This window comes from Balaenoptera physalus, assembly GCF_965194825.1.
Source record: "Balaenoptera physalus genome assembly, chromosome: 17".
NCBI classification, from domain to species: Eukaryota; Metazoa; Chordata; class Mammalia; order Artiodactyla; family Balaenopteridae; genus Balaenoptera; species Balaenoptera physalus.
Genome location: NC_138895.1, coordinates 85,800,209 through 85,827,390, shown reverse-complemented (window position 1 = coordinate 85,827,390; position 27,182 = coordinate 85,800,209). Strand labels below are relative to the sequence as shown.

The window sequence follows — 27,182 nt, the reverse complement described above, 5'->3', positions numbered from 1 at the left end:
CCTGTGTGGGGCCTCATCCACCAGCCTTCATATGGCATCCTAGGTATGATCAAGTCACTGGGTCAGAGGAACAGAACCCAGCACACATGGAGGAGGAACACTCTGGCTGCTGAACAGACAGGAGGCAGGAGTGGCTGTCAGAGGGGACTCACACCCGGAGGCTCACGTGGCATTCAGGGCGAGAGACGTGGCCAGCATGAGGATGCTTAGCAGAGAAGACAAAGAAAGCGCGGAACATCTGAGACTTATTTTGAAGATAGAGCTCATACCAGCTGAAGTACTGAACACACGTGGGGGAGAAAGGGCAATAGAGGACGCAATACCATGATTTATAAGAAATGTATATATATATGTTCATTCAAATGATCAAAATATTTATTTCTCACATGTATTTGGTCTTCATCCACAGTTTCTGGCTCACTGCTCCAAAAAACCCTTGGAATTTCCTGAGGAACAATGGCAATAGGTTATTTGGTCTCTCGTCCTCAGTTCCTGAAAACACTTCAGGGAAGGTGACTTTCGAATTCCGACAAAAGATGGAGGCTGGCGGGCAGAACTAAGCATGTGATTAGAGGGTTAAAACTTCCCACCTCTGGGGAGCGGAGAAGGGCTAAAAGTTGAATCAATAATGTCTATGTAAGGAAGACACCATAAAATACAAAAGGATGGGGTTTAGAGAGCTTCCGGGTGGTGAACACGGAGACCGAAGGAGAGTTGCATGCCCTTCCCTGTGCCTGGTGATATGTATCTGGCTTTTATTCATATCCTAGTAATAAACTGGTAATCTAGTGAGTGAACAAGTTTTCCTGAGTTCTGGTATTCATTATAGCAAGTTAACTGAACCCAAGAAGGGGGTCACAGGAACCTGATTTATAGTCAGTTGGTCAGAAGTATAGGGAACAACTATAGGACTCGTGACTGGCATGTGAAGTGGAGGGGGGTCTTGTGGGACTGAGCGCTTTTCCTATGGAATCTGATTCCATCTCGGGGTAAACAGTGTCAGAATTGAGTTGCATTCTTGGACACGCTGCTGACATCCAAGAATTGCTGTTGGTGTCGGGAACCTTCGACACAAACACACACACACGTTGGAATTGGATTCACGAACCCCTTTTGCAGAGGTGACACAGATTTTTGGCCTGATCAACTAGTTGGGCAGTAGTGCCATTCACTGAAAAGCAGAAAACAAATGGAGATTTAGGGACTAATCGGATGTTTTGGACACGTCAAGTTTGAAATGCCTGTGAAACAGCAAAATAGAGATGTTGAGTAGGCAGGTGGGCTCCAGGTATCTATCTAGTCTAGTCTGCAAGTTTGGGAGACACCACCAAAGATGGCATAACAACCACTGAAGAGGATTAACCCCCGTGAAAACCCAACTTAATGCAGAAGGCCTGGGACTATCACCTGGAGCAGCTGACATCAGAGCTTGTCCACTGAGGATCAATGCTAGCGTCTGGCTGGGATTCCTAGGGCAGGAAGCTATCTGCTCCTCAGAACAAAGCCTGGGCTGCTGGGGGCTACGATGGCTCCCCAAGGATGATACCTGCTCAGGAATGAAGGCAATATAGACAAAAGACCAAGCACTGGGGTGAGAGCCTGGACCCAGCAGTGCCACACACCACCTCAACTATATAGACAGTTAACACACGTTTTCACTCCTCCACTTTTATGAGGAATACTTTTATTATGGCAATGTGACACAATGGCATGGAACTCTACACCACTTGACAGAACATCCTTCCATAAGTGAGCACCAGTGTACAACTATGTAGCTTCCCCACTAATCCTTATTACCAACATCTACCTAGTCTGCTCCTAAGCCTGTTAAAAGAGTCCTTCTACAACATGCTAAACACTCACTTCAGTTTACTGTAGAAACTTCTGAATGGACTTCCCTCTTCTGGCAGGAGAGACATTTCAGCTGAAAACCTATAAACGGGGTCCTGGGCTTGTCTCACAGTCAGGTCAGTACCCAACATGCAGGTCTTGCATCTGCCCAACAGCCATGGCACCAGATTCACTGACCAGCCAGGGACAGAGCAACCCCACATCTGTCTGACAAAGCATTCCTGGGAAAGCTCTGCACTCAAGACAAACCCCTGCACCAACTGCAGAGGAGGACCGTTCCAGAATGGGGAACAGGCTAAAAGAAATTGAACCTAAACTCTTCATGAGGAGTGTCTAGGGTGTCCTTGGCTCTCCCTGTTAGACGAGGCCTGCAGACCCTTCGGCTCTTCTTTCTGGCGGCCTCACCTACAGGCTGCAACTGGACTGAGTGGGCAGCTGTAAGGGAGGGGAGAGACCGTATCAGAATTGAATGATAATGGCTACTGTTAACTGTGCCCATACAACTCTATCCCCATTGTAAAAATTAACTGACTTACTTCTCAAAATTATAAGGTATCACACTATCATCACACCCCCTTGAGAATCACAGAGAGATACACTAACTCTCCTGCCCCTGCCTCCCTGGTCCAAGCCCGAGTTCTGTGTTCCTGAGATCCAGGCTTTCTCTCTCCCTGCTCCCTGACGCTTTCCTGAGCCATCTTCTACCCCCACCAGCCCTACTGCTCTCGGCTCCCTCCTTCCACTCCCCAGGCTCTCCCTCCCCGCCCCCTTGAACTAGGCAGGTGTGCACCAACCAGCTCCCAGGTCCTCACCAGTCCTGAGAGCCCGCAGGGCCACGCACCACTCGGCTTCCATCTGAGCCCTGTAGTCCCCGAACAAGGAGCGCATCAGCTGCCTCTTCCGGGGCAGGGGGGTTCTTTGGCTGCGCAGGGTTCGGATTGCCCCAAGAGCTTGCTCTTCTGAAGATGAAAACACAGGACTAGTAACCTTCTCTATCCTCACCTCCAACTGTCCTACCGCAAGGGTAACGATTCCATCCCTTGGGAGCACCTGCAGGCCACAGGACTGTCACCGTTCACCCGCCCCCTCCCCCGCCCCCCCGCAACTCTACAGACAGGCCCCTCACTCTGCTTAGGGGTGGGTCTCTGCATCTTCAGCCCCAGCTCCAGCTTTTCCACGCACCAGGCCAGTTCCCGGGCCAGCTGCTCCGCCTGCGGTGGATCGGGGACAGTGGCTGTGAGAGGGCACCTGGACCCCGCGGCCTCCAGCCCCATCCCACAGGAACCCAAAACGCCCCGTCTCATCCTCTCCCCGCTTTTAGCCCGCAAATCCGAGACTACACCCACCGGCGGATTCCCACCCAGAATGCACCCCGAGGCTCCACCCTTCCCGACTAAGGCCCGCCCTTGCCTGGGCCTCCGCACTTAGCGGGGCTTCCTCTGGGGCCGGCGTTTCTGTGGCTTTCCCGCCTCCATTCGCCGCAGAGGCCCCATTCCGGGTTTTCTTCTTCTTCTTTTGCTTCTTGGCCCTGGAGTTAGCGTCACTGCACGTAGGGTGCCCTAAGCAGACAGACTGGATAGGGCCTTACAGTGGAAGGACTCGGGGCGCCGGGGGGAACCGGGGGCTGCGGGGTGCGCGGGCAGTACCTGGGGCTGCCGATGTCTCCCGAGCAGGATGTCCTGGAGCCTGGAGAAGGGGGGACAGTACGAGGATCACGAGGAGCCAACGGCCCAAGGCCCCGCCACCAGCGCGCCCTCACCGCAGCACTCACCGCCATGCGCTGCAGCCGTAGCCAGAGCCTGAGGAGGGCTTCGGGACCGACGCCGAATTCGCTCCCCGCCAAACACGTCCGCCTAGCAGAGTTCCGCAGGGCGCGGGCGGCGCGGTGGGCGGGCCCGGGCCTTTCGGAGCGCGGTGGGCGGGGCCCGGGCCGTTCGGAGCGCGGTCTGCAGGAGACCCTCCCCAACACTGACTAGGTTGCAGGTACTGCTCTGGATAAAAGGACGACGCCTACACAAGGGAATGTGCCCTTAAAGCTCACCTGCCAGTGGGGAGGGAAAAGCAGGTAAACAGACATGAAAAGCTGTCAGCCAGAGCGGCGCTGTGAATAACAGCGGCCCCAACGGGGCGACGAGTGGTCAGCAAAGTCCTGCAAGGAGTAGCAGCCCTGGAGGGGCTGGTCCGGCAGCGGAAAGGAGGGCGGGGGCCGAGGTGCAAGGTGAGGTGGGGTAGTTGCAGGGCCCTGGACCGCAGCGGGAGGCGGCTTCTGTTGTAAGCGCAGTGGAAGCACTGGGGGACGTTCATCCATCCGAGGAGTGACGCGGCCTTACCCAGATGCTGCTGTGTGGTGAGGGCCCAGAGGGGCTGGGGCAGGGGAGGGGAGGACCTGGAGGGGATTCAGAAACAGGAAGACCCCGCGCACCTGCTGGCGTCTCGACGTGGGCACCATCTATCTGCCCTTCTGCGCTCCCTGCCCAAGGCCGCCCCACCACCAGGCGCCGCTCCTTGTTCCGCATCACAGGCGTCAGGAGGACCCGGGTGCGTGGTGCTGCTTGAGAGGACAGGAGTCCGAGGTGCTGCTGTCCGATGATTCCTGTCAGTGAAATCGGCGTTGTTTCCTGAGGCGAGGGGATGGGAGGTCTCAGAAGGTACAGTTTGGTCATCCCAGTAGTTAGTACCGGGTTGGTGAAAAAGTTCCTTAGGTTTTTAAGTAAAAACAAAAGACACATTTTTCATCTTCACCAAGAACTTTATTGAACAACGTATTCACCGTTTTGTTCCACTACCTCCTGCCATTTTTCAGGCAACTTCATAATTCCATCTTCCCCAAAACTCTTATCTTTTTGAGCAAAGAACTGTTCGAGGTACCTTTTACAGTCTTCTGGGGAATGGAAATTTTTTCCAGTAAGAGAATTTTGTAAAGACTGAAATAAATGGAAATCCAAAGGTGCAGTGTCTGGTGAATACGGCAGATGAATCAGAACTTCCCAGCCAAGTTGTAACAGTTTTTGCCTGGTCATCAAAAAACATGCAGTCTTGTGGTATCCTGATGGAAGATTATGCGTTTTCTGTTGACTAATTCCAGACGCTTTTCAATGAGTGCTGCTTTCATTTGGTCTAATTGGGAGCAGTACTTGTTGGAATTACTCATTCGATTTTCCAGAAGGAGCTCGTAATAGGGGACTCCCTTCCAATTCCACCATATACACATCACCTTCTTTAGATGAAGACTGGCCTTCGGTGTGCTTGGTGGTGGTTCATTTCACTTGCCCCACGATCTCTTCCATTTCACATTATAGTACAGTATCCACTTTGCATCACCCATCACAATTTGTTTTAAAAATGGAACGTTTTCATTATGTTCAAGTAGAGAATCGCATGCAGAAATACGGTCAAGAAGGTTTTTCCCGCGTAACTTATGTGGAAGCCAAACATCAAAGCGATGAACATAACCAAGCTGGTGCGAATGATTTTCAACGCATGATTTGGATATTTTGAGTATGTCAGCTATCTCCCGTGTGGTATAACGTTGATTGTTCTCAATTAATGTTCTCTCTTTGATCGCTATCAACTTCAACTGGTCTACCCGACCATGGAGCATCGTCCAGCGAGAAATCTCCAGCACAAAACTTCGCAAACCACTTTGGGCACGTTCAATCTGTCACAGCCCCCTCTCCATAAACTGCACAAATTTTTTTTGTGTTTCAGTTGCGTTTTTACCTTTCTTGAAATAATAAAGCATAATATGCTGAAACTGTTGGGTTTTTTCTTCCTTCTCCAATATTAAAATGGCTACACAGGGACTTCCCTGGTGGCGCAATGGTTAAGAATCTGCCGGCCAGTGCAGGGACACGGGTTCGAGACCTGGTCCGGGAAGATCCCATATGCCGCGGAGCAACTAAGCCTGTGCACCACAACTACTGAGCCTGCGCTCTAGAGCCCGCGAGGCACAACTACTGAGGCTGTGCGCCACAACTACTGAAGCCCACTCACCTAGAGCCCGTGCTCCGCAACAAGAGAAGCCACCGCAATTAGAAGCCCATGCACCACAACAAAGAGTAGCTCCCGCTTGCCGCAACTACAGAAAGCCCACGCACAGCAATGAAGACCCAACGCAGCCAAAAAAAAAAAAACCTAAATAAATAAATTTCTTTTAAAAATTTTTTTAAAGTAAAATAAAATGGCTACACAAAAATTCACCAATTTTGATATGTTTTTTTAAAATGTACGCTGATATGACCGCTGTCTCAATACAATCTAACAAAATTGTTTTGAATGAAGTTAAAGACAACTAAGCACTACTATAGCCATCTTACAGAAAAAAACAAACGAACTTTTTGGCCAACCCAAATAGCTAATATATTAGCTATTTACTGAAGTGTAACAAATTACCACAAAACTTATCAGATTGAAAACAACAAACATTCTTTATCTCATGGTTTCTGAGGGTCAGGAACCTAGCAAAAGCATAGCTGGTTGGTTCTAGCTCAGGCTCTCTTTGAGGCTGCTTCACCTTTTGGAGGAAGACCAAACACTTTTTAGACATATTTTAAAACAACCACAGTTAGGATGTATTTCAGTCCTGGGAGACTGAGGTTTTGGTGGTGAGTGGACTCCAGACCCTAAGGGGCCTCTCCCTGCCTCCTTTGGCTGTGAAACCCCTCTGACTTGGCCCAAAACTGCTTCCTACAGAAGCCTTCTCAGCCCAGACATGTGTGCCTGAGCACAGGCCTCACACCAGATGCTTCCCCTTCCACAGCCTCTATTCCCAGTCAGCCACTGAATCCTATCAGTTTATCTCCTAAGTAATCTCCACCCCTACCTACCCCCACCCCCCCAACACACACCGTATCTGCCCTGAACTTCAATCGAGTTCTCACTCATCTCTCTGCCTGCACTTTCACTCTCTCCTGTCTTTTCTGAACCACCCTGTGGTGAGAGTGGTCTTTCTAAAACAGAAACTGTGCTGCTCTCCTGCCTAGAAATCTTCTATTTCCTCCAGCATAAAGTCCAAGCTCCTTACTTCCAGCCAGCACATGCCCCATAAGTCATACAGAGGCAACTATTTCCAGACCTCACTCTGCTCTGGCCCTGCTGATCTGCCAGCCTTCCGAGCCTCACCCCCCACCTCTCCTTACAGGCCCTGCAGCCCCCACTGCCCTCTGCCCAGTCAGCCACCTCATTTTTCTTCCCTGACGGTACTAGCACCTGTTCAAACCCCCAAACTCAGACAGTAGGTCCTTGAAGAGCTCTAGAGAGGAAAGCATAGACGATCTAGTCCTCCATGTCACTAAGTCCCCAGATCTCCTCTACATTGCCTCCCACCCTGGCATGTAATAAAGGCTCATAAAATGAACAGCAAGTCTTCATCTAGCTGTGCCTGGCTGTCTGCACCTCCACAGCCACTGCAGGAACCATGCCTAACGTTTCACTCTCAACCATCATGGCTGCTTTCTGTCTCTTGAGACACACTAGTCTCCACTGACACAGTCTTTCCTTGGCCTACTCCCCTGGCCTGTTTAGAAAATATACTATAAATTTCATATGTGCAAATATAAATATTTACATACAGCCAATTCTCATCAACCACGGTAGTTGTATAAAGTAGCTGGGAACGCTGAATTAGGGAATAACAAACCATTGCTCCTAGGGGAAATAGAGTTCGGTTCCTCGGAGCCTCTGGTCACGACATTTTCATCAACCAATCAATACATAACCTTGTTTTATGTGTGTTTCTGCTTAAAGACAGCTTATTTAATATATACTGTTGATTCATAAACACTGAACTCGGCCAACAGCGCTATAACTTGTGCTGAATGAAGTTCATCTAGCACGCTTCCTCTATAAAGGCATCACATCACAGCCCTCTTGCACTTAGGGACATTAGACAGCACTTCAGCACTATGCTTGAGGGCCATTTTAAACAGTGAAATCCCCAAGAAAAATCATAAAAATACAAAAAGTGTGGCAGTTAATATACAGGCACACCTCAGAGATACGGCAGGTTCGGTTCCAGACTACCGTAATAAGGTGGATGTTGCAATAAGTCACACGAATTTTTCTGGTTTTCCAGTGAATATAAAAGTTATGTTTACACTGCAATATAGTCTGTTAAGTGTGCAATAGCATTATGTCTAAAAAACAATGTACATACGTTAATAAAAAATATTGCTAAAAAATGCCAACCATCATCTGAGTCTTCAGCAAGTCATAGTCAAAACATCAAATATCACTGACTGCAGATCACCATAACAAATATAATAATGATAGGTTTGAAATATTGCGAGAATTACAAAAATGTGACACCAAGACATGAAGTGAGCAAATGCTGTTGGAAAAATGTGCTGTGCTATCAGTTTTTGTCTCATGTATTTTGATGCTCTGTTGTTAGGTGCATACACGGTAAGGATCCTTGTGTTTTCTTACAGACTTGATCCCTTTATCATACTTAATACCCCTTTTTGTCCCCGATAATTTTACTTGCTCTAAAGTCAGCTTTGTCTGAAATCGATATAGATACTCCAACTTTCTTTCCATTAGTGTTAGCATGGTATGCCTTTCTCCTCCCTTTATTTTTAATCTGTGTCTTCGTGTTTAAAATGGGCTTCTTATAGACAACATATAATTATATGTTATATGTCTTATTTTTTTTATCTGCTTTGACAGTTCTGTCTTTTAATTGGTGTATCTAGACCATTCACTTTTAAAGTGAGTATTAATATGGTTGTTACTGTTTTTTATTCATTACACTTGTTTCTTTTTAAAAATCTTTGCCTCTTCTCCTGCCTTCTCCGGTTTAATTGAGCATTTTATCTGACTAGATTTTTTTTCTCCTATTTAGCATGTCAATTATACTGCAAAAAAAACAATGTTTGTCTTAGAAGTTTGCAATATATATTAGGACTAATGTAAGTCCACCTTCAAATAACACTACACCGCCTCAAGGGTAGCACGGGTACTTATAACCCAGTGTCCCGATTCCTCTCTCCCGTCCCTAGGACACCGCTGCCACTCACCTTACACATGCGACAGTTACCCAATACACTGTCACTAATATTCAATATTACTCTGAAAAACAATGACCTTTTATTTTACTTAGGAGTAAGACAAGTAAAAGATTTTATTTTATCTTCACTTATTCCCTCTCTGATCCTTTTCCCTTCTCTGGGTAGATCCGAGTTTCTTGCGTCACTCCCTAACTCTCTGACGAACTTCTAAAGCCTCTCCCAAGACGAGGGGGCCAGTGGCATAGAGTCCTCTGAGCCGCCTAGAGCGGCCCGACAGAACCCTAGGATCTGATTGGCCGGTAAGCTGGCGGCGGGGCGGAAGTTCCTAGCGGGCATTTCCGGCCTGGCGGGTCCGCCCTCCTCGGCGTGGTGTGTGGGGCACGTTTACGTTTCTCGGCGGAACCGAGGGAGTCCTGGCCTCCCCTGGCGCGGAGGTGCCTGCGGCGCTGCGACAGGCGGGACGGCGCGGGGCTGGGCCGAGCCGGGGGAGCACCTGTTCGTGTGGCCTGAGGGGCGGGCCGGGCGGAAACCCGCGCGGGGGTGGGGTCCGGGCTACCCTGGCGCGGAGGCGGGGCGGCGGGCAAGAGCCAGGCCTCACGGAGGAGGCGAAGTTTGGGCGCGGTCAGGGGATGCACCGAACCTGTGCTTTTTGTCAGCTGAGAGGATATTTTTCACTTATCAGGAGTAGGTTCCGTGAAAGGATGAAGTCGCGAAGGCTGTGCAGCGAAGGGACGTTGGTGCACATCCCGGCGCTGAACAATCCCAGGGCTCATTCATTCGCTCGGTGGGCGCCCACTACACACTGCCTTGGTGATTATTAAGATTTACTGGGTTTTGTTTGTGGTTTGTGAACACTATGCGAGGCACTTTATACATTTTTCTCACTTAACTCAAAATAGTCACTTAAGGTAAGTGGTGATGTTTTCGCTTTATGGTTTGTGGAGAAACACGTCACTTACTCGAGACCCTTGCGTTAGAAGGTGGTGTATTTGAGACTGGAACTCAGTCTGGTGGAGCCCAGAGCCTATGCTTCTAACAGGAGTGTTACGTGCCTCCCACATGAGGCTGAAAGGGAAGGCAGAGTGCATTTGGAAGGACCACTTGTGCACAGTACACAAAGGGCGTGAGCGCCAGGGACCTGTCAAAGGCAAGCCCTGGCTGAGGACCGAGAGGCTGCCTCTGGCCTGGGTGGCCTGAGGTGGAGATTCCGGGATGGCCCAAGAGAAATGAACTGGGCATTAATAAGCTTGGGTTCAGCAGTCAGTTAGAGCCCAACAGAGGCTTAAGTGATGAAGGCGGGGCAGGCAGGGTTTGTTCTGGGTTGTGTCTCTGAGGTTCTCTGGGTTTTCACCTCATGGTCACACTAGACAGAAGTGTTTCTCCCTGCTTCTTTTTTATCATCAGGGAGGAAAAGCCTTTTCTAGAAGCCTATTTGCAAACTTCCCTTAACACCTTGTTGACCAGAAGATGGGCCTAGGGCCAAAGTAGCTGGGTCCAAGGAAAAAGGGCACATTTCTACCTGAATTAAGGGGTCTGTTTGCATGAAGCAGGCTGTGGGGGTAGAGGCTGACTGTGTATCAGAGGCCAGTTGGAAAGGTTTCCATGGGAGTGACACCCCGTGTCACCTGTCACCCTAAATTATCACCAGATCTGTGGTTCTAAATGTCATATGTATGCTGACAGTTCCCAGTATATACCCAGCCAGCTTCAACCTCTCCTGAAATTTGGACTTGTGGATCAAAATGCCCGCATTCTCCACTTGTAGTTCTAATAGGCATCTTGAACATAACATGTACAAGACAACTTTTAATTTTTATCCTTCAGATATACTTCTACAGTCTTCCTGGGTAATTGGAAATTTCATCATCTCAGGTGTTTGGGCCAAACATCTTGGTGTTTCATCCCACATCTAATTTGTCAGCAAATCCTATTGACTGTACCTTTGAAAGGCATCTGCAATCTGACTAATCACCTGCTACCACCACTGCTCCAAGATACTATCGTCTCTAGCTGTGTTATTGCTGGGACCTTCCAGTTGGTTTTCCTGCTTCTACCCTTACACCCTCCTCCCTGCCCCCTAGTCCATTTTCAAAGCAGCAGCTGGAGCAGCCGCATGTCAAGTCATATCACTCTGCCCAGACCTTCCAGATGCTCCCAATCTCATTCAGAGTAAAAGCCTAAGTCCTATAGCCCACAAGTTACCCCACCCCCCTCTGTCTTGCCCTCCCCTACTCTGCTTCAGCCCCTCTGGCCTCCTTGCCCTTCCTTAAACACGTCAAGTGTGCTTGCACCTTGCAGCCTTTGCACTTGTGCCTCCCCCTGCCCAGGATGTATCTCCCCTGATATCTACTTAGTGCCTGCCCTCACTCCATCCATATCTGTTTTGATGTTACTTTATCAGAGGTGCCTTCCCTGGCTGCCTTTCGTAAAAGATCTCCTCCCAACAGTTGCTGCCCTCGTGCTGCTTATTGTTTCTATTCCTTATCCCCTGACACAAGCATCATGTCTGTCAACCTCCCTACGGCTGTGCACTGCTGTAGAGTAGGAGCTTGTTCTTCTTCTCCTCGGCTATTTGCCCACTGCCCAGGATTCTCCTAGGTGGGCCTGAGATGCAGACCGTCGTCTCCCCTGGTCAGGTGCACTGCCGGGGACCTGGCTTTCACGTGTGGCCTTGTTATGCTGTCGTACTATGGGCTGCTGGGGAGGCTTCATGGGAGGCAAGGGAATATGTAGTCTCAGGCCACTGGGTGCTGGGACCATTGTTCCTTCCTGGGGATTTCAGGTAGCCTACAACTGGGTCTCTGCTGCCACAGACCTCTTGAGGTACAGGCCCGGAAGTCTCAACGTTGCCATGGGGAGCAGAAGGCGGGTCAGGCTCCATCGCACTCTTCCCTTTTGCTGCAGCTCGGCCTGCCTCCTCGGGACAAGCTTGGAGACCCAGTGATGGCCCACAAGCAGCTGCTTCCTGGGCCCCAGGTGAGTGGTCTTCGTGGAGACGCCTCTGTGTGGCCTCAGCCCTTTCCTGGCTGGAGTCTCCACGGTTCCCTCTGAGGCACTGGTCTCAGGGTAGATGGCTCCCTGTCTGCATTGATGTCCTCAACCCTCGGGTTCAAGTCCCTGAAATGCACTCTGGACTGTATCATCTCACCCCTGGCCTGGGCACAGAGGAGGGCAAGGGATGGGCAGGTAAACACGAGTCAGAATGGTGTCTGCCTCAAAGAGCCTGCTCTTGTGGGGAAGGCAGTCTGGTGCATGTGCTCAGAGGGGTTTTGCCCATCCTGAGCCTAGTGCCTCCCTACCCCCAGGCCTGTCCTGGGGTTGCAACAAGATCTTGTCATTCCAGGTCCTGGTTTCCTTCGAGGAAGTGGCCGTGCTCCTTTCCCAAGAGGAGTGGGGCCGTCTGAGCCCTGCTCAGAAGGGGCTCTACAGGGATGTGATGCTGGAAACCTATGGGAACCTGGTCTCGCTGGGTGAGGCTCTTCCCAGGAGCTCAGCTCTGGGCTTCCTGCTCCATGAATGGCCCTGGGAACTGGGACTGGGGCTGGGCTCAAGGCTCAGAGGCTTCTCACCCCCTGGGCCCAGACATGGGGCATTTGTGGCCCTGGGCCCAGGCAGGCCTGGTCTGTGCAGAGGAGGGGACAGGTGGTGCCAGGGACTCCCCCAAGTTCTTTGTAGGAAGTATGGAAGGAGAACATTATTCATTGAATGCCAAGTATATTCATATCCCCTCAGTTAATCTTCATGCATCTTCGAGGTTGGTGGTAAGATACATAGTTTATAGGTGAACCTGAGGCTGACAAATATCACTTTATTAAGATCACACAGGCTGTCAGGGCAGATCTGGGATTTGCATCCATTTGGCTTCAGAGCCTTGCTTTATACCTGCCTTATACTTAGTCCTTCTGCCGTACACCAACACCTCCTCTACCATGAGTCTTCTGCCATGATGTGTTCAGGCCCCAAGTCTGTCCCTTATCTGTGACCCCCAGAAGAGCTGGGTTTGACTTTTCTTCAGCTGGGACAGAGGCCTACATCTGTCTCCATGCTTTGGAGACCAGGTGGCAGGCAAGGTCAGCACACAGGTGCTGCCCATGGGGCCATCCTGCCCTGGACCTGGATGAGTTGTCAGTCTTGCTTTCTTTCTCTGGAGCAGGACTTCAAGGTTCCAAACCTGATGTCATCTCCAAGCTGGAGCAGGGGAAAGAGCCATGGGCCCCACACTCACCAAGAATTGAGGGGAGCTGGATCTGGAGACGCAGGCGTGCAGGTGAGTCTGCAGGAACACCCCCACACTCTCGTGCCCCTGCTGGCAGGTGCCACCACTTCACCAGGCCAAATTGCATCACCACCAGAGCTTTGCTTTCCTTCTCCGTCTTCTTTCTCTTCTTTTCTCTTTTTTGCTATTAATGGCCCCTATTCTGTGCCCCTGAATGGGATCATGTTTACCTTACCCTAGAAGGATGCTCTTTCAGTTCCTGAAAAGAGCTCGGGTGTCTCCCTGGCAGCTGCCTCCCTACCCTGGCTGCCTCTCAGTCGCTTCTATGTCACCCAGTCCTCAGGCCTTGCTGGCCAGCTCTGCCTTGGCTGCTGGAGACACCAGTTGGAGAGTCCACCTGGAGGCTTGCCATCCTGCCCAGACTCTCACGCCTGCTGTTCACTCAGAGTTCCCAGGCTGATTCTGGGCTTCGGAGAAACGCGTGACTTAGGGCTGCTTCTTGTGTAGCGAAGGACTTGGGCGTGTAAATGGTAAGCGGAGGAGAGTTCCTGTGCTCTTTGCTGCATAGCAGCTAACATCACCTGGTCTGTTGTGCATTCCTAGCACTGTGCTGGCACAGTGAACTTACACAATCCTCCAGCATCCCTGCAGAGTCGGTGCTCAGGAAAATGAGGCACAGAGAGGTTCAGTTGCTATCCCAAGGTCACACAGCCGGCCAGGGACAGAGGTGAGTTGGATCTCTGGTGGACTGGCTCCCTACCACACGCTTTTTTTTTTTTTTTTTTTAAACAGCTTTTTAAAGGTATAATTAGCATATAATATGCTGTATATATTTTTTTGTTTTTTTTTTAATAAATTTATTTATCTTATTTATTTATTTTTGGCTGCTTTGGGTCTTTGTTGCTGCGAGCGGGCTTTCTTTAGTTGCAGCGAGCAGGGGCTACTCTTCGTCGCAGTACACGGGCTTCTCGTTGCAGTGGCTTCTCTTGTTGTGGAGCACAGGCTCTAGGTGCGCGGGCTTCAGTAGTTGTGGCACGCGGGCTCAGTTGCTCCGCGGCATGTGGGATCGTCCTGGACCAGGGATCGAACCCATGTCCCCTGCCTTGGCAAGCAGATTCTTAACCACTGTGCCACCAAGGAAGTCCCTGCTGTACATATTTAAATGTACAATTTGGTAACATTTTTGCATATGTATGCACCTATGAAACTGTCCACTGTGGTAGAGATAGCAAACATATTCATTACCCACAAAACTTTTCTCATGTCTCTTTGTAATCCCTCCCTCTCACCGCTTCCCACCTCTATCCTGAAGCAATTACTGATCTGCTTACTCTCACTATAGATTACATTTTCTAGAGTTTTATATAATTGACATCATGGAGCATGTATTTTTTTTTTGGCCTGGCTTTTCTTGACTCACATAATTATTTTGCGATCCATTCATGTTGTGTGTCAATAATTCAGTTCTTTTTTATTTCTGATTAGTATTCTGTTGTATGGATATACCACAATTTGTTTATCCATTCTCTGTTAATGGACATTTAGATTGTTTCCAATTTGTGGTTAATACAAATAAAGCTGCCATGAACATTTGTGTACAAACCTTTGTTTGCTTGACCATACATTTCCTTTTCTCTTGGAAATACCCAGGAATAAAATGGCTGGATTACATGGCAGGTGTTTATTTAAACTTTTAGGAAACTGCCAAAGGGCTTTCCAAAGTAGTTGTACTATTTTACATTCCCACCAGCAGTGGATAAGAGTTCCATTTCCTCAACTTCCTTGCCAGCACTTGATGTGGTCAGTCTTTTAATTGTAGCCACTGTGATGGATGTGTAGTGGTATCTCATTGTGGTTTTATTTTTAATTTCCCTAATGATTAAAGATGTTGAGCATCTTTTCATGTGCTTGTTTTCCTTCTGGATTTCTTCACTGGTGAATGTCTGTTCAGATCTTTGCCTATTTTTAACTGGGGTTTTCTTTCCTTATTGTTGATTTTAAAAGAGTTCCTTTCTAAATACAGGAATGTTCTGTTTGCAGGTCCTTTATCAGAGATATACTTTGCATGGGTTATTCTCCCGCTCTGTGCCTTGTCTTTTTATTCTCTTAACAGTGTCTTTTGAAGAGTAGAAGTTTTAAATTTTGGTGAAGTCCAGTTTTAATTTGTTCTTTCATGGATTGTGCTTTTGGTGTCATATCTAAGAAATCTTTGCCTAACCCAGAAGATTTTCTTCTTTGAAAAGAAAATTTTATAATTTAAAATTTTTGTTTGTTGCATTTAAGTCTTGATTCATGTTGAGTTAATTTTTGGTGTGAGGTATGGATCCAAGTTTAATTTTTTACAAGTGAATGTCCAGTTGTTCCAGTACCATTTGTTGAAAAGACTATCCATTCTCCACTTGCATTGCCTTTGCACCTTTGTCAAAAATTAGTTGTCCATGGGAGCTCCCTGATGGTCTAGTGGTTAGAATTTGGCACTTTCACTGCTGTGGCCTGGGTTCAGTCCCTGGTTGGGGAACTGAGATCCTGCAAGCTGCGTAGCACAACCAAAAAAAAAAAAAGAGAGAGTTGTCCATATATATGTGAGGTTATTTGGGGCTCTCTGTTCTCTTCCGTTGTTCTATTGTCGATCTTTATACTCCAACACCACACTGTTGTGGATGCTTCATTAAAAGTCTGGAATCAGGTAGCATTTGTCCTCCAATTTTGTTCTTCATTTTCAGAGTTGTTTTGGCTATTCTAGATCCTTTGTATTTTCATGTGAATTGAAAAATCAGCTTATTGCTATCTGAAAAAAGTCCTGCTAGCATTTTTGTTAAGATTGCATTGAATCCATAGATCAGTTTGAGGGAAATTGACATATATTGTTTTCTGACCCATGAACAAGATGTATGTCTCCATTTATTTGTCTTAATTTCTCAGTAGTATTTTATCCTTTTCTATGTACAGGCATTTTACATCTTTTGTCAGATTTATCCCTAAGTATTTCATTTTTTTAAAAACATTTATTTTATTGAAGTATAGTTGATTTACAAAGTTGTGTTAATTTCTGCCGTACAACAAAGTGATCCAGTTATATATATATATATTCTTTTTTTTTAATTTATTTATTTTATTTATTTATTTTTGGCTGCGTTGGATCTTTGTTGCTGCGTGTGGGCTTTCTCTAGTTGTGGCGAGCGGGGGCTACTCTTCATTGTGGTGTGTGGGCTTCTCACTGCGGTGGCTTCTCTTGTTGCGGAGCACAGGCTTTAGGTGTGCGGGCTTCAGCAGTTGTGGCACACGGGCTCAGTAGTTGTGGCTCACGAGATCTAGAGCGCAGGATCAGTAGTTGTGGCACATGGGCTTTGTTGCTCCGCGGCATGTGGGGTCTTCCCGGACCAGGGCTCGAACCCGTGTCCCCTGCATTGGCAGGCAGATTCGTAACCACTGCACCACCAAGGAAGCCCTCTTTCATATTTTTTGATGTTTTTGTACATGGTATTTTTTAAAATTCCAATTTCCAGTTGTTCATTACTTATATATAAAAACAGAATTGATTTTTGGGTGCGTACCATAGGAACAGTAGGCATGTAGGGGAATGGGCCCATGATGGCAGGAAGGAGTTATGGGTAACAAAGTGCTGGAAATAAACAGGTGGTACCATGGCCTCTGTTTCTCTCACCTGGATTTTCCCTGATAAAACATAACCAGTTAAACTTACTTTTAGGGTCCCCCTTAGTTTCTCCACATACAATGCACCACCCTCTGTGGGGCACACAATCTGTTAAACATCGTCCCCTGGTGACCCTTTTTTCTATCTTCCCTTTCCTCCTTACCTGGACTAAGAAGTGGTTCATCTCCCAGGAGACGTCTGATGTCTCAGCCCATAGTGTCCAGGGGAGGAGAGACATCAGCCGAGACAGAGGTGTCCAAGGAGGAGTAGACAGGACCACGTCAGGCTGTGTTGGATTTGATTCTTAGCCTAGGAGGGTGGAAAGCTATGGAATGTGTGTTTAAAAATAATTTATTTTTGTGCAGTGAACATGTGTCATTTTAGTAGAACAACAGAACTGATCCCTGTAGAGAAGTGTGGTGACAAGAATAAAACATCACCCCAAATCTTGCCTTGCAGAAACGTTCATTCTCGGCATTAGGTGATAGTATTTCATGCATTGGCTCGACCAGATAGAAGTTTGTCTCCCTCGTGTAACAGCGTCCCTGTTTGGTGGATTCTCAGTTTGACATGCTTGTTAGGAGGCCAGCTCATCTGTCTTGTTTCTCTGCCACCCTCTAGATTGGCATGCCTAAACACTCACCTCCAGGTGTAACACTGGGTTATGGGAGAGGGAGTTAGTGGAGGAGGCCATTTCACTGCCATGGAGTCTGTGACCTTGAAGTTGCCCACGTCGCTTCTACTTACATTCCACTGCTGAGAATTCAGTTACGTGGCCACACCTAATACTGCTGTTTTCTTAGTGGTTGCTCCGGAACTTACCGTCTACATCTTAAATTATCAGAATCTACTTCTGGTTTATATTATTCCAATGACTATAGAATAGTTATTCCTGTAGAACGCCATTTCCTCTTCTTCCTTTTTGTTTTTTGTTGTTGTTGTTGTTGTTGTTTTTAAATATTTATTTATTTATTTGGCTGTGCCAGGTCTTGGTTGCAGCATGCGGGATCTAGTTCCCTGACCCAGGGAACCTGGGCCCCCAGTCTTAACCACTGAATCACCAGGGAAGTCCCTTTTCTCCCTTTTTGTGCGTTGTTGTATATCTGTGTGTGTTACAAATTCAACAATACATTCTTATAATACTTTATATAATTTTATGTCTGTTGTGGAAACTAAAAGAAGAAATGAGACCAGCATATATGTATACAGTTTGTTATATCATCTACTTTCTTATTTACCATTTCTCTTTGTTTGTTCCTGTGCATTTAAGTTACATCTGCTGTCCTTTCCTTACTCCAGTGTATCTCACCTCTCACCCATCTCCTTTGTGCTGTTTTTGTCACATGCAATACATTTCTATCTGTGATATTGTGATTTATAATAAGAAGTATATATTTGGTCCTCATCCCGTTTCTGGCACAGAGCTCCTAAAACCCTCGGAATTTCCAAAATAATGAGAGTAGTGAAAATTGCTCTGTTGTTTTTGAAAATGCCCTAGCAGTCCAATCCAGTTAAATTTGGGCAGCAGTATTTTTAAAAGTTAGTCTTGGAGGTTTGTTGTGACTCAGGGAGGCTGGATGCAGGAAGGGATCCCCCACCCTCTCAGCCACACTCACCAGGAATTTCACCTCTTCAGGTTGGAGTTGGAGGGGATGATAGGTGCTGGTGGCCTAGCCTGGTGAGATGTGGGGAGCTTTCCCTGGGAGCTGCGGGGAGAGGGAGCTCCTTCTTGGCCCCACCCAAGAGGAGTAGAGCATCTGCCATGCTGAGCTGGGTGGGTGGAGGTGCGGCGGGTTAGGGCTCACATGCCACACACTCTTGCTGCTCTTGCCAAGTTTTAGTAGATTTTCTTGAATAAACGTTTCTTCATTTGCTTTTTGCTCTTAGGACAATTTCCAGAGTCATTAAAATGGTTGTTAGTTGGGGTTGGGTTTTTTGTTTTGTTTTAATAGTTCTTGCCAGCTTTGTTTTGCTGTGACTTGGATCCATGGACTTTATTACACTGTCATCAAAGTGGAATTTCCTGGCTTTCAGTTTTGAAGAATATTTTTGCTGGACGTAGAATTCTAGGTTGGCAGTTGTATTCTTCAGTACATTAAAAATGTCTTTCTGTCTGCTCTCTTCCACTTCTGAAGTCGAAAAGTCAGCCTGCGATTTTATTTTGCTTTGAAGGTGATACATATTTTTCCTCTTGCTGCTTTTAACATTTCTTTTTTTGGTTTTCAACAGTTTGGCTATGTTATACCCATGTGTGGTTTTCTTTGCATTGACATTACTTAGGGTTCTTCGAGCTTTTTGAATCTATGGTTTATAGACTTTTGTCAGTTGTGGGAAAATCTAGGCCAAAATTTCTTAAATTATTTCTTCTATCCTATTCCTTTTCTCCTCTCCTCCTGGGATTGTGAGAATATACACATTACGCTTTCCACCTTGTTGCACCTGCTTCTTATAGTCTTTTCTGTATTCCCTGTACTATTTTTTTCCTTGCTGTGTTTCAATCTGAATACTTTTCAGATATTACTTATGTACCTTCCAGTTACGTAATCCTCTGTTTTGTTACCTGCTATCTGCCAATGTACTCTCTTGTCTGTTGAACTCTTAATTTCAATTTTCATTTGATTTCTAGTGAATTCTCTGTATCTTTGTTTTCTTACATATACTAATCATGGTTTGTTTGTTTGTTTTAAGCTGGTTCTTGATAATACCTGAATTGCCTGTGGGTTTGTTTCAATCGTATATTTTTCTCCTGGTTTCTTGTCGTTTAGTCTTTTTTTTAAAACATGATTTCTGATATTTAATTGTGTTAGTTATTATAGATTAAAAATTATAGAGGCTTTATATGATGTTACATTCTTGAAAGAGGATTAAGTCTCCTTCTGGCAGACAGATAAAATGCCATTGGATCACCTTCCCATGTTAAGGGGTTGGTCTTAAGCTTTGTTATGGCTGGTCTGATACTCAGGGGAAAATTCCCTACTCATTGGTCCCCTTTGAGGAATGTTAGGGACCTGATTCATTATTCTGAAAACTGGTAAATAAAAGAATCAAGGATTGATTCTGCCTTTACTAAGTGGATTATCCCTCAGGATAACTAGACAATTGATGAGTAAAAGTTTCTTCATAGAAACTTTAAGGGTTTAAAAAAAAAAAAAAAGGTCAAACCTGAATCCTGAGATAACAGCCAAAAATTCTAAATACAGAAGTCAGCTAATCCTACCACCTCCTTCCTCTAACCCTGTACAAAGAACACCCAGCAGTAAAATATCTTCTACCTAGGGCAAAAACAAAGGAATTGCCTCAAAAAACCAAATAGCCCTAGGTAAAGACTTGCAAATTTTGGCATTTGGAGGTACCCTGGACTTATAACCACCATCTCACTCAAATGCCTTTCTGATTCATAAATACCCTCATTCATAGAGTTCCCAAGTATCTTTTTATTGCCTCAATTTAAAATACAAACAGGCATCAACTATAATTCAATTTAAAAAAGAGCTAAAAAAAATAATAAAAGTAAATTAAAAATAAAATAAAATACAAACAGGCAACCAAGGATCCCCTGACATCTGAAGCAACATGAACTGGTGTGAGACGTTGCTTCTTTTTTTTTTTTTTTTTTTTTTTGGCTGCTTTGGGTCCTCGCTGCACGCGGGCTTTCTTTAGTTGAAGTGAGCGGCGGCTACTCTTCGTTGCGGTGCGCGGGCTTCTCACGGCGGTGGCTTCTCTTTGTTGCAGAGCACGGGCTCTAGGCACGTGGGCTTCAGTAGTTGTGGTGCACGGGCTCAGTAGCTGTGGCTCGCGAGCTCTAGAGCACAGGCTCAGTAGTTGTGGCTCACGGGCTTAGTTGCTCCTCAGCATGTGGGCTCTTCCTGGACCAGGACTCAAACCCGTGTCCCCTGCCTTGGCAGGCAGATTCTTCATCGCTGCGCCACCAAAGAAGTCCCGGAGACGTTGCTTCTTGACTCGTAGATCACTTTGTTCTGTGGTCTCTTGTTTTGTCACATTCTTCATTCTGTTTCCTACCTGGTGAAATAGCACCTCTTGACAAGGATCATCTTTTTAGACTCTAGTCCCAGGATGTTGAAGACTCTTAACTCCTCAGATACTCCTGACAGAAGCCACAGGAATTCAAGACCTTTACCATCCACAACCTGCCCCTTCAGGCTGCTCCTAGGTTTCTAGAATGAAGTATTGTTTGCTTTTTACCTTTCAGACTTGAATGGTAAAAATCAGTCCCTTTGAAGTACTGGGCCTAGTTCTGCAAAGACGACTTAGCCCAATGTTAGGTCCCACCCAGTTAATATTTTCAGCTCAGTCTCTGTTCTGGCTAAACAGTCTGAAAGTAACAGCTCTAATAATAACCACTGTTTACAAAAGAGAGAGTCCATTGTGCTTTTGCGGTCTCTCAAAACAGGGCTACCCTCTCACAGTTCTCACCAGGCTTGTTCTTCCACTGGTCTTTGTAGCCACATGATTCAGTGCTTTTGGCTGGGTGGTTTTGTTTTTGGTACATTTCCTTTCATTGAGTCTCAGAATTCAGTTGTGTCACAGTTTTTACAAATTTTCAGGTACTTTTATTCATTGGGAACGTGTGGTATGGACTGGTGTACACATTTGGGTTTTTTGCCTTGTGCTGTACCTGCTATTTGAATGGGTAGGTTGCTTGTTTCTATTTTTCTCTATTTTCCATGATTTACTTCTGTGAAACCAAGTTGTCCAGATCAAATAATTTTTCCCATTATGTGTTACTCAGTATACCCTTCATTCATTATAAATCATTTATGATACATTTATTTTTCAACAAATGTTTGAATGCCTGTTATGTATAAGCCACGGAAGATGCCTTTTTTTACAGAGTGTGCAGCAGTAACATCAGTGTAGGTGCTGACCATCCAAGCCTCCACTGCTGGCTTCCCCATCTCCCTCCTTGCCTTCTTTTTTGTTTTTTGTTTTTTTGATGTGGACCATTTTTTTTAAAGTCTTTATTGAAGTTGTTACAATATTGCTTCTGTTTTATGTTTTGGTTTGAGGCATGTGGGATCTGAGCTCCCTGACCAGGGATGGAACCCTCACCCCCTGCATTGAAAGGTGAAGTCCTAACCACTGGACCACCAGGGAAGTCCCCCCTCCTCGCCTTCTGAGGGCACCTCTCCCTCAGGTCACGCCTCGAGTTCCTGCTCCATCTGTGCCTGGTTAGCCCATCTGAAATGGAGGCATTTCACCTTGGGTTTCTTCCCTCCCTCCCTCCTTCTCACACCAGCTTTCATTGCTCTGAGAGCATGCTTCTCTCTCCTCGCCTTCTCTTTTCTCTTCCCAGTAAGGTCATTTTTGGTTTTGCATTCTGAAAATCCAAATCCTCCTAGGAGATAATTGCTTCATATAAATGATTCTATTTATGCTCTAAGTATTTCCCATAGTAAAACACGAGTAACTCTTTTTTTTTTTTTTTTTTTTTTTTAGGTTATGACTCTAGGAAGGAAAAAAAAGAATTGACTCCAAAGCAGGAAATTTCTGAAGAAATGGAATCCCAGAGAACAAAATTAGAAGAGCATGTAAGGAATATTTCCAAGGAATCTGATTTTGAAGAGATGACTAAAACTGAGGGAAAGCTAAAGAATTGCTGGGGGAAATATGCAGTGGAGGGACTTAAGAAGGATTTCCCCCAGAAGAGTAATTTCAGGCCAGTGACAGTGACACATGTGAAAACCCCCTTGGGGGAAAGAGGTCCAAAATTCAGTGCAGCTGAGGCAAGTTGCGCTGCAGACACAAGTTCTGTCAGAAACAGCAGGCTGTCTTCAGGGAAAAGTCTCCACCAGAGTGTGTCACGTGTAGAAAACTTCCAAACAAGTATGGACCTCACTAACCTCCAAAGTTTCTGTGTAGGAGAACAAGGCTGTCAGGCAGATGTGTTTGTGAAAGTGCCCAGGCAGAGTTCAGTTTTCAGTGAGAACCAGAGGATTAACAGTCCAGAAAAAACCTTTGAAAAGTGTGCTGTGTGTGGAATAGCTTTTGGTCAGAGCAGAGCTCTCGTTCAGCACCGGAGAATTCACAGTGGAGAGAAGCCCTGCGGGTGTGAGGAAGGTGGCAGAGCTTCCCATGCCCGTCCCTACGCCATGCAGCACTGTAACACTTACACTGGAGAAAGACCCTGTGAGGCTAACGGATGTGAGAAAGCTCTTAGCACATGTCCGTCTTACATTCAGCATTGTGAAGTTCACAGTGGGGTGAAGCCCCACGAGTGCAGTCAGTGTGGAAAAGCCTTTAGTCATAGCTCTAACCTGATCCATCATCAGAGAGTGCATAGTGCAGAGAAGCCGTACGTGTGTGTGGAATGTGGGAAAGCCTTCCGGAGACAGTCACACCTCACTCAGCATAAGAGAACCCATTCTGGAGAGAAACCCCATGACCGTGCTGAGTGTGGCAAAGCCTTCAGCGCACGATTATCTCTCATTCAACATCAGAGAACTCACACAGGAGAAAAACCCTATGAGTGTAACGAATGTGGAAAATTCTTTAGCCTGAACCGAACCCTTATTGTTCATCAGAGAATCCACACTGGAGAGAAACCCTATAGATGTAATGAATGTGGAAAATCCTTCAGTCAGCGCTCACAAGTTATTCAACATAAGAGGGTTCACACTGGAGAGAAGCCTTATATCTGCAATGAGTGTGGGAAATCCTTCAGTGCTCGCCTGTCCCTCATTCAGCATCAGAGAATTCACACTGGAGAGAAACCTTATGGGTGTAATGAGTGTGGGAAAACCTTCAGTCAAAAAGGACACCTTATTCAACATCAGCGAATTCACACTGGAGAGAAGCCCTATGAGTGTGATGAGTGTGGAAAAGCTTTCAGCCAGAGTTTTAATCTCATTCACCATCAAAGGACACACAATGGCGAGAGGCCCTACAGGTGTAATGAGTGTGACAAAGCCTTCAGTGTTCTCTCCTCCCTTGTCCAGCATCAGAGAGTGCACAATGGAGAGAAACCCTACGAGTGCCACAGCTGTGGGAAGGCCTTTAGTCAGGGCTCACACCTAATCCAGCACCAGAGGAGTCACACTGGAGACAAACCCTACGAGTGTAGCGAGTGTGGGAAAACCTTTGGACAGATATCCACCCTAATTAAGCATGAGAGGACACACAATGGGGAGAAGCCCTATGAGTGCGGCGACTGTGGGAAAGCTTTCAGCCAGAGCGCACACCTCATCCGCCATCGAAGAATTCACACTGGGGAGAGCCCTTTCACGTGTAGTGACTGTGGGAAGGCCTTCAACGTCCGCTCCTCCCTCATTCAGCATCTCAGGGTTCACACCGGCGAGAAGCCTTACAAGTGCAGTGAGTGTGGCAAGGCCTTCAGCCAGCATTCACAGTTTACTCAGCATCAGAGGGTTCACACTGGAGAGAAACCCTACATGTGCAGTGAATGTGAGAAATCATTCAGTGCACGCTTGTCCCTTATCCAACACCAGAGAATTCACACTGGAGAGAAGCCCTATAAATGCACTGAATGTCAAAAATCCTTCCGACAAAGCTCTCACCTCATTCGACATCAGAGAATCCACAGTGGAGAGCGACCTTACATGTGTAGTAGATGTGGGAAAACTTACAACCAGAGAATATCTCTTATTAGTCATGAGAAAGTTCACAGACTCCACGGTGGAGAGCAAGCCAGTCGGTGTGACGAGTGTGGGGAGCTCTTTGGCGCACAGGCAGCGTTCATGCAGCACCGGAAGGTTCACAGTGGAGAGTGACTCACTCTGATACGTTCTTCACAGTTTTACAGCAGGAGAGTTCTACTGATAAGAAAGCTCACTTTATGACTTTCCTTTTGGAAATTCAGCTCTTAAGGAATTAAACTATCTCCCAATGTGCTGCTCACTGAAGGCAGGCTGCTGAATTATGTGGTAAACATTCCAAGGTAACATGCCTTCCCTCAGACCCAGAGGATGGCTCTCTGCTTGAGTGTTTTAAATGAATGCAACTTAAATATACTTTCCTAGATCATGTTTTTATAGCACCAGACCTTAGTGTACAGTTAGGTGTTTCCTTTGGCCCCTGCCTTTCTTTTCTTTCCTCTTCATCATCTATTTCAGCTTCAGGAAAAGTAACTGGGATCCTTGGACTTAGGAGTGTGATGGAACTGGGTTGGGGTTTTCTTATTTGTTTGTTTGTAGGGCCTTTTCAAAATGTTTTTGTTTTATTGTGAGGGATATGATACCTTTAATTTCAAAGGGGTTGTCCCTTTTCAGGATCCGGTAATCCACAGAGGTAGGAAGGCATATGAGTATAAGCAGAGTTTGTTATGGAATGAGGCTTGTGTGTAGATTCAAACTGTTGAGATCGTGCTAGGAAGTCAAGTGACTCATGTAAACTGGGGTTTCCTACAGGGTAATTTGAAAACAAAAAAACCCATGAATTGGAGGGGTGGAATAGGCATAAAGTAGACACAGGCTGGCTTGGGACCCAGGACGCAGCTTACAGATTCTGTTGGTATATTCTGGATCCACTTCTGAGGGAGAGGAGGTGAGTGGTTGGAGCTGTTCCCTTTCACTGGGCGGCCTCGCACTGAGCAGACTCTGGTGAGAAGGGCAGGTCCTCCTGCTGCCAGAGGACAGGACTCCAGGTGAGGCAGGGACACAGCATTAAGCACCTTTTCGTGGGTAGGTTATCGCGCAGGCTGTTTGTCAGCCTTGGACCCCTGTCTGCATGCTGTAAACATGCTTTTGTCCCTCCCAGGAGCTGTATTAGTCAGTGGTGTCTCAGTGCCCGTGGTCCTCCCACCTGACGCCTTGAGGTGATGCTAAACATCCTGGGAGCTGATTTCCTGAGCACAGTCTTCAGAGTGGCTGCCCCTGGTTCATCACCTGTGGTTCACTCCAGTGTCCTCAGAACCCCATTCTCCAGAAGTTTCTATGGCACTTCCTTCTGTTTTTGTGGAGGAAAGATTAGCATCAAAATGGGCTGAAAAAGGGTTATAAATATGAGAGATTCAGCAGAAGGAGTCTGTGAGAGACAGTTCTAGAAACAAATCTGGCAATTGAAAGTGGCTGTTGAGAGTCTGATGAGAAGCTGGTACCGTGTGTGAACCCTTGAGAAGGGACTAACAGGATCTGGGATGGGCTATAGTGGGATGGCGCTTTATGAATAAGGCAGGGTAAGAATGGAGTGAAAGAGGAGCAGTGAATTGCTTAATAGCTGGACATTCTATTCCTTTATAGTATCCTTTTCAGTAATAAGTTTATTCCTATTTTCCTGCTTTATTAAAGAAACTTTTTCTTAGAAGTTAACTGACCTTTTCTCCTTATTTGACTTGACCTATGGCTCAGGCCTTATTTTCCAGGCTCTTGTCTATATAGCAGTAGCATTGGTCTTTACTCGTTTTAGAATTTTGAGGAGCTGATTGAAAAATCTGCCTCTTAATGATACTTCTCCTAAGCACACTTCACCACAAATAGCTTTGACATTTTTTAAAACTGGAATTAATACACTGTGATAATAATGGTTATCACGTGCTAAACAAAAATTCTGATTGAGTCATCAAACCTTTACCTTTTTACCTTAGTATGTGCGAGGCACTGTGATGAATGCTTTTCCTGGGTTTTCTCATTTAATCCTCACATCACCTCAGTGAAGTAGGTACTTTTATTAACCCTGTTTCACAATGAGACTGAGGCACAGAGAGGCTGCTTGGGGGCAGCTCTGGTACCACATGGCTCTGCCGCCTACAGTCGTGGATCCCCCACTGGGCGCCTGCCCCAGGCCCACACCCTCTGCACCCCCAGGCACCCCAGGCAGGGAGCTTGCAGTCCTGAGGCTGACCCATCTGACTAATTCTGGCCCATTGAAGTTGTATGTTTCACTTAATGTGGTTTGGTGGATAGGTCTTCTAGATGTGTTATCAATGAAGGAAAATGGGAAAATGGTCCGAAGTTGGGAGCCTCTGGCTTGTGACTTTACTAATCATTGCCCGATCACCGTGTTCCAAAAAGAGAGGGCATGTCTGTCTTTTCCTGAGGTGAATGGACACCTTAATCTCCTGAGCTGTGTCAGAAGCTCCTCCCATGGCTCTCCTGGCTTCAGTCTGAGATAGGGCCTTGGAGCTTTTTATCCAGTTACAACTTCTGCTTGTAGAGAAAGAACTTCTGGGAAGGAAGAAAAAGAAATTCCCTGTTCTTGCTCCAAGGATCTCCTTGGCATCCTTTCAAGAGACAAAAGGACTCGGAAGCTGTGACAGTGTCTTCCTCGAGGCCATATAATTAGAATGCCAAATCGGGAGGAAATATGTGGGGTTTTTTTCTTTATACATTCATCTTTACATACGGTGGACAGTTTACTTAATTGAGAACCTCAGCTTTTATTCTAATTCTCTGTTTGAGGTTGTGTGGCTAAAACGTCTTTATGAGTAATTCCTGCAGTGAATTTGGATTATGTTTTAGTTTTCAGTTAAATGTTTTAC

General features: G+C 46.4%; 2 protein-coding genes across 12 annotated transcripts; one reads left to right on the top strand and one right to left on the bottom strand.

Annotated features, from left to right (window-relative positions):
- Nucleotides 1-1,667: 1,667 nt before the first annotated feature.
- On the bottom strand, nt 1,668-6,625 carry LOC309646779 (UPF0488 protein C8orf33 homolog). Of its 5 annotated transcripts, none has more exons than XM_082433399.1 (7): nt 4,274-5,973; nt 3,623-3,861; nt 3,498-3,537; nt 3,262-3,423; nt 2,978-3,062; nt 2,664-2,810; nt 1,668-2,286 (listed from the first exon to the last, which is right to left on the bottom strand). In XM_082433399.1, exons 1-7 carry the CDS (start codon nt 4,298-4,300, stop codon nt 2,147-2,149), a joined length of 840 nt encoding a protein of 279 aa, XP_082289525.1. In that variant the 5' UTR covers nt 4,301-5,973; the 3' UTR covers nt 1,668-2,146. The 5 variants fall into 5 exon arrangements, 4 of the variants coding, with proteins under 4 accessions (XP_082289525.1, XP_082289526.1, XP_082289527.1 ...); XM_082433400.1 differs by having other exon boundaries at nt 3,262-3,410; nt 3,623-3,892; nt 4,274-5,546; XM_082433401.1 differs by having other exon boundaries at nt 3,262-3,410; nt 3,623-5,546.
- A 2,515-nt stretch (nt 6,626-9,140) lies between these two features.
- Nucleotides 9,141-26,008, top strand: LOC309646765 (uncharacterized protein). 7 transcript variants are annotated; one of them, XM_082433343.1, is made up of 6 exons: nt 9,141-9,292; nt 9,541-9,668; nt 11,641-11,834; nt 12,202-12,328; nt 13,012-13,125; nt 22,187-26,008. In XM_082433343.1, the coding sequence occupies exons 2-6, from the start codon at nt 9,560-9,562 to the stop codon at nt 24,475-24,477; spliced, it is 2,835 nt and encodes a 944-aa protein (XP_082289469.1). In that variant the 5' UTR covers nt 9,141-9,292; nt 9,541-9,559; the 3' UTR covers nt 24,478-26,008. The 7 variants fall into 7 exon arrangements, with proteins under 7 accessions (XP_082289469.1, XP_082289468.1, XP_082289472.1 ...); XM_082433342.1 differs by having other exon boundaries at nt 9,144-9,353; XM_082433346.1 differs by lacking the exon at nt 9,141-9,292 and adding an exon at nt 10,683-10,807 and having other exon boundaries at nt 9,537-9,668; nt 11,763-11,834.
- The last annotated feature ends 1,174 nt before the right edge of the window (nt 26,009-27,182 follow it).